The sequence below is a fragment of the Apium graveolens genome, chromosome 9, assembly GCF_009905375.1.
Source record: "Apium graveolens cultivar Ventura chromosome 9, ASM990537v1, whole genome shotgun sequence".
Lineage (NCBI taxonomy): Eukaryota > Viridiplantae > Streptophyta > Magnoliopsida > Apiales > Apiaceae > Apium > Apium graveolens.
Window position 1 is genome coordinate 264,359,230 of NC_133655.1, and position 6,926 is coordinate 264,366,155.

Below are 6,926 nucleotides of genomic sequence, written 5' to 3' on the forward strand. Positions count from 1 at the left end.
TACTCAAAATTACTTGTTCTGGTCTTAGTTAACATGCTGTTGGGACATAAATTTTCTTTAAATTGGTGGGGTTTTCTCAAGCTTAACTCTTTTAATGTAGAAGATACTTTGTCATTTTGCAATGGTTTAAGAATCTTAAGAAGTGCCCTATGTGTAGTAATTGGTTGTGCAGAAATGAATCTGTCTTTCAAGGAATCCTATGGGGGGGGGGGGCTTGGGAGCATAAAAGCAGGACATGGATGTCTTCTTAAGAATTGTGATAGCAGCCTAAGTTATTTTGTCAGTCCCCTCAAATGTTAAAATTTCCTATCAATGTGAGTTGAATCTGGTTTTCTTGATTAAAAGCAATATGGGAGACTCCATGGCGCTAATCAAATTGCCTCATTTATATTGACAACATGGAACCGGTAAAATCTTAAATTTAGAAAGTTTAGACTCTTTTTTTAACTCTGACGAGTCTCCCTTAAATGAGATCCTCTTTTAAGTGGATTAATCGATTACACAACCTAGGAGCTACTGATCTCGTAGTAGTAAGTCAGGGGGTTTCTAGGTCCCTGTTCGCCTGGTGCCAAGCAGAATTAGAATGTCTTACTTTGATAATTTATCTCATGCTGATTGTGGAATTAAGAAAAACATACAACAAATTACAAATTATAACCTGACAAACTGGAGAAAGAATAAAAACTGGTTCCCAAAGGAAGTAAAAGAAAACACCATATAATGAATGAATGATAGGTGAACTAAAAAGTACTAGTAGCCACGAGGAACAGGTGGGATCTTCAGCCTTAGGATTTGGGAGTGTAAACGAAAGCTGGGATGGAGTACAAGTTCATTGTCTTAAGTAGCCTTGGAGAAGGAAGAGTAGCACCAGTTTTACCGTTGTTCACATCAGTTGGAACATTACAGCTCTTCACTGGTGATTTTTCAAGAAATACCTTGCATTCTGTTATCCTCCATCCTTGTTTAAGCTCTGCAGGTGACAATGTCACAAAGTAATAACCTTTTGCATTCGCTGGACTACTCAGTTTAGAGAATGGGGCTGTTTTATAGCCCTTTTTGTCGACTGCTTCACATGTTATTCTTGCTATGGCATCTGCAATGTCAGATAGATCATAAACTTGATCATTATTCGTCAAGTAAACTGCACATCTGAAATTTAAGGTAATAAAGGCATTTCCAACGAGATCTTATATCATTCGACAATTTCAATATTTCAGTAGATCAATCACAGTAAGAAACCGACAAGGCTAAGCTACTTCCCAGCTAATGTGTCACAAAAATAGATAAAAATGTAAAAACACAATTTGATTAGCAGGACAAAATCTAGTAATAAAATTAGTCATATCTGGTATGAAAAAGTGAGGTATGCATATTTACGGAAACATTACCTTTGATTGGGATGAGTTGAGAGGCTGTTTTACATAAAATAGTCCCCTGAATGCCAATAACCTTTGTTAACATCTTTTCTGAGCTTGATTTTTCGGATTGATGCTCATTATCAGTGGCCGAAACAACAACCAGGGCGACAAGAAACACAGAAAATGCAAGCGAAAAACTCCTGCTTGTTGCATCCATTCTGAATTTTAGTAAGATTCTATGTGGAAGAACGTGTGTTTGTGTTTATGTTTCGAGGTAAGTTGTGATTTGTAAACATATTCAAGGAACTCTTTATAAGGAAGTTATTGTACCAAATCCTGATACTGCATGCCTGTATTGTTATTCGTATCTGATGATGGTTTGCCACTAACTCAGCGCTGGAAATTAATATAGTGCAAACTTGTTTCCACGTTGTGTATAGCTGCTGCTACTAATACTTGACTAATTTTATATGCCCTTATTCTGATATCATACAGATTTCTATTTTCCACAACTTTAATAAAATTAAATAGTTCTTCCTGTTAATCTAGTACAAAGATGGAAATTTATTACTGTAATAACTAGTATCGTTTTGCACTGTGTGGGCTAAAAAACATATAAGAATTTAGTATTTATAATAATATTAATTTAACTAATCCTTTAAATTGGAAATTCAACTATTTGAAAAAAAATTATTCACTTTGAATTACAAATATTTTATATTTGTTACAGAAATTTGAATTTTTATATGGTGGAAATGGAACTCTACTTTGTTATGAGAAGGTCCTTGAGAGAAAAATTGTACTTAAGCAAGTTTAGTACTACAATTTATGCTCTTTCAAAGTGAAAATCTTTAGAAGAAAGATACATATTTTTTTGATTATTTGGATTTGGAGCCTCTCTTTATTTTGGCTCAGATCTCTTAGGTTTTTGGGAGATGAAGGACGTTCAAAAGGTAAATGAAATCATCTACACTATACTCTCAGGCCTGGAAATGACCACCTTATTTGAGAACACTGTGATCAGCAAAATGGAACTTCTGAGGTTCATTGTTCTCGAATTTGGAAATTTAAGAGTCCTAAATTGCCTAATTTATATTGATAGCATGGAACTGGTCTGATCACAGGAAAAATCTTGAATTTTAGAACGTTCAGGGGCAACTAAGGCTGATCTTGTAAGTCAGGGGGCTTCTAGGTCCCTTTTCGCCTGGTGCTAAGTAAAATTAAGCTGTTGAGTGTTGGTCCATACACCTCACGTTAATAAAAAATTTCTTGCTGTTTGTTTATTTCATATTGGGGTCTTGTCGTTTTGAGTATCTCTTATAGTGAGAGAGTTTAATTAGTAATACTTATTATTGGATTATCCCATTACAGTATCCTTAAAAGATTTTTCTAGATTCAGGTGTAGACGTTGTCATCTGAGATAACAAAAATGATCACAAGCACTATAAGATGTCCAAGTAGGGATGCAAATCAAATGTGGGCTATGTTCACAGAGCTTTTACAGATAACCTTAGAAGGTTTATGCTGAAAATATTAACCAAGAGGTCCTTGATGCTCTGGATGATTATCTCAGTTCTCAATGGAGTGAAATCAAACAATTTTACTCTCGTTTAGAAGTACTTAAACCAAAGACGAAGGAATGTCTGCTTTGAACTCACTTTAATCTATTCAAACAGAATCAGGCTAGCAACTTCTCAAGCTAATATTGAAAGAAAATCACAACTTAATTATAGCTTCCTTGTTCGTAAATTCATGATAACAGAAAATAAAAAATATTACCACAAACGTCGGTAAATTGTAAAGCAGGTAGTACTACACAACTATAAAAAATCTGTGACTTGATCTCATGGCAACAGAAATAATAACATCTCAAACTCAATAAAAACCCTGATTTCAAAAGAAAGTAAGAGAACTCCATATAATGAACGAATATTTGAAGAACTAAGAAGTGCAGCCCATCTAGTAGCCACGAGGAACAGGTGGGATGGCGGCAGCTGGAGCCTCAGGAGTGTAAACGAAAGCTGGAATGGAGTACAAGTTCATTGTCTTAAGTAGCCTTGGAGAAGAAAGAGTAGCACCAGTTTTGTTAGAAAATTAGGATTTTAGAGCTTAATTTAATTATGTTCTTGATGTTAATCCTAAAATCTAATGATTGGAAATTGTTTAATGATATTTGAACTTAAATTTTCATGTATGGTTTTAAGAATTTTCTTAATGAAATCCATATGAAATGAGAGATGAAAGTAGCTTGGAAAAGCTTGGAAAATTTGAGAATGTTTGTCCCACATTGAAATAAATAAAGGGGGTTGTGTGCTTTATATGGTATTACCCACATGAGTAGTATACAACTACTAAGGTGTGTGATGGTCCATTGTGTTGTTGTGTGCTTCACGCGCGCGCGCCCCGCCCCGCCCCGGGTCGGGTCGAAGGGCGAATGTCTCGGCGTCTCGCGTACGCGAGGCGACCTGGGCGAGGAGTTTATTTATTTGAGAATTATTTTAATTCGAATTTATTTATCGGTGACTGGATTATTGGGCTGGGTACTGAAATAGGCTAAGTCCTGCAAATAATCTGATCTGTAACAAGTTCTGATATAAGAATCAGAACTTGTTGTTAAGTTCTGATATCAGAATCAGAACTTAAGTACTGATGAGTCAAATCAGAACTTAACTTAAGTACTGATAATAATGTGGGTGTTAATGTGAAAAGCTGTTACAAATAATTTAAATTCAAAAGCTGTTCAGTTTTGATTTTTTCATTTATGAATTCAAAATCTGATCAGTTTTGATTTTTTCATTAATGGAGCAGTTTAATTCAGACATTAAGTGTGTGGACAGTTTCATTTTTCCTCTCCTATAAATAGAGGCTAAACTGAATGAATACAACACACTACATTCTCATCTCTTCTCTTCAACCTCTCTGCATTTCTCTCCCATAAGTCCTGAAGTGCTGATATTTTCCGGTGACTGAGGTGCTGGTCGAAGTGGAGGTTTTGTTGCTGCTGTTAACATAAACTCCGAGCTGTTTTATCCTGGTGGAGATATTGCGCACATCCCAAACGCAGCAGGTAGGGGGCAATAATCTCTTCAAGAGCAGCCAGGACTTCGAGCAAGGCCTGGTGACTCAGCTGTGATTATTTTCTTGGCATTTTGTATCTGTAAACCTTTATTTCAGTCACTGTTGAAAGCTATGGTTTCGGGTACATCTCTCTTTCTCTCTTCGTTATTTCAGTTACTGATTTTGTTTACCTGCATGTTTTGTTTTGTTAACTGTGGTCTTGGCCTAAACTTGTTAAATTCTTTATACACTTGCCTCTATGTTGCTATACTTGTTAGTGAGTTTCTCAACATTCTTGAAGAGATTATTGGTTATTTAGAATTTAGCATAATGGTTAACGAAAGTGAGGTTATCGTTGGTGGTGGTAGCAGTTCGGGTGTAACTGCTGGGGCCATTGATTGGACCACCTATAGTTTCCCACAAGCTGTTGAACTAACCGGTTTACCGGAGAAATTCAACGGTGGCATTGGCTTTTCTCGCTGGCAGAAAAGGATGAAGTTGTGGTTGACTATAAAGGGTTTGTGGCCGGTTGTGGAATATGAGAAACCAGTAGTGGATCAAGAGAAGGCTGACACAGTTAAGGCTTTTGCGAAGTGGGCTGAGAAGGATGGAGTGGCTAGGGCGGCCATTCTGGCGGCACTAACAAACACTTTGTTTGATGTCTATTCTTCTGATGCCTACTCTGCAAAACTCTTATGGGAGAAGCTGGACCAGACACATAATACTGACTCACAAGGTCTAGAAAAGTATTCTGTGGCAAGGTTCCTCGAGTTCAAGCTGGTGGAAAATAAGTCCATGACTGAGCAGGTGCATGAGTTCGAGATGATAGTGCATGCTTTGAAGGAGTCTGGAATGAATCTCCCGGAGAAGTTCAAGGTGATGAGTGTGATTGAAAAGCTCCCGAAGTCTTGGGAAGAGTTCTCTCTCTCCCTGAAAAGACAGAAAGGAGAGATCACCTGGACCAACCTTATGCTGGACATCTCGGTACAAGAACAACACAAGTCCAAACAGGGACATGTGATGCCAACTGAACACGGTACCTCGAAGGTAAACATAGCAACTGTAGGACAAAAGAGGAAGGCTTTTGCTAAGAAAGCTAATAGTAATAAACCTAAGAGTGACAAGGACAAGGCCAAGAAACCCAAGGCAAACAAACCATGCTGGTCTTGTGGGCAGGTTGGGCACTGGAGTAAGGACTGCCCTACGAAGAAAGCGAAGAAAACCGAGGTAGCACAAGCAAATGTTGTGCTTGGAACCGCAAGTGGGCCTGTAGTGAACATGGTTGTTGGTGAGGCTACGGCTTCTGAAACCAACGTTGACCGGTATGTATCCTACAACCCTGTGATATTTTCTACCTATCTGTCAAATGAATGGTTGATAGATACTGGAGCTAATGTACATATTTGTGCTGATATTAGTTTATTTGTATCTTATCAACAGAGTCATAGCTTGACTGTGAAGATGGGGAATGCAAGTGTTGCTCAAGTACATGGAGTTGGAAACGTGGATCTGAAGTTCCCTTCAGGACGTATTCTATCTCTGACGAGAGTGCATCATGTTCCCGACATGCGTAGAAATATAATAAGTGGAAGCTGTTTAGTTTCTAGTGGTTTTGAAATTTCGTTCAAGTGTAATAAAGTAGTTCTTATTCACACTGGTACATTCTTTGGCAAGGGTTACTTGTCAAATGGTTTATTTGTTATTAATGCGGATCCCGTTTTGGGAAGTTTGAATAATAATGTTATTCCTACTGTTAATTGTATTGAATCCTCAAATATATGGCATGCTAGACTAGGTCATTTAAACTTTGGTGCTCTTAAGAACATGATGAACTTAGAGTTGATTCCAAAATATACCATAGAAAAGAATTCTAAATGTCAAGTATGTGTGTCTGCTAAACAGATAAGGAAACCTTTTCATAACGTTGTTAGGGATTCAGACTTGTTAGATTTAGTACACACTGATATTTGTGAATTTGGTGGTGTGTTGACCAAGGACCAGTTTAGATACTTCATTACTTTTATAGATGATAGTAGTAGATATTGTTATGTTTATTTACTTAGACATAAGGATGAAGCACTTAGTAAATTCATTATATATAAAACTGAAGTAGAAAAACAAACTAGTAAGTTACTTAAAAGATTGAGATCTGATAGAGGAGGTGAGTATACGAGTAATGCTTTTAATGAATTTTGTGCAAACAATGGTATAGTTCATGAAGTTACTCCACCATACACACCTGAGTCTAATGGGGTTGCTGAGCGAAAGAACAGAACATTTAAAGATATGATTAATAGTATGCTTATTAACTCTGGGTTGCCTAAATACATGTGGGGAGAGGCCCTAAATACGGCTTGCCATATTTTGAATAGAGTCCCTCTGAAACATATGGATAAAACACCCTTGGAGTTATGGAAAGGCAGGATGACTAGTCTTAAGTATCTTCGTGTGTGGGGGTGCCTTGCTAAGGTGCTTGTTCCTGAACACAAGAGAAAGAAACTAGGTCCAAAG

General features: G+C 37.2%; 1 protein-coding gene across 1 annotated transcript; it reads right to left on the bottom strand.

Annotated features, from left to right (window-relative positions):
* Positions 1–695: 695 nt before the first annotated feature.
* LOC141683341 (protein SEED AND ROOT HAIR PROTECTIVE PROTEIN-like) lies at positions 696–1,619 on the bottom strand. The gene is made up of 2 exons (XM_074488039.1): positions 1,389–1,619; positions 696–1,093 (listed from the first exon to the last, which is right to left on the bottom strand). Exons 1-2 carry the CDS (start codon positions 1,573–1,575, stop codon positions 786–788), a joined length of 495 nt encoding a protein of 164 aa, XP_074344140.1. The 5' UTR covers positions 1,576–1,619; the 3' UTR covers positions 696–785.
* Between the last annotated feature and the right edge of the window lie 5,307 nt (positions 1,620–6,926).

Bases quoted from the DNA above. Each gene is read 5' to 3' on its own strand.
- LOC141683341 (XM_074488039.1), bottom strand. From the start codon at position 1,575: ATGGATGCAACAAGCAGGAGTTTTTCGCTTGCATTTTCTGTGTTTCTT. The intron at 1,094-1,388 runs GTAATGTTTCCG...CTGACATTGCAG, and splicing joins TCAACTCATCCCAATCAAAG to ATGCCATAGCAAGAATAACA.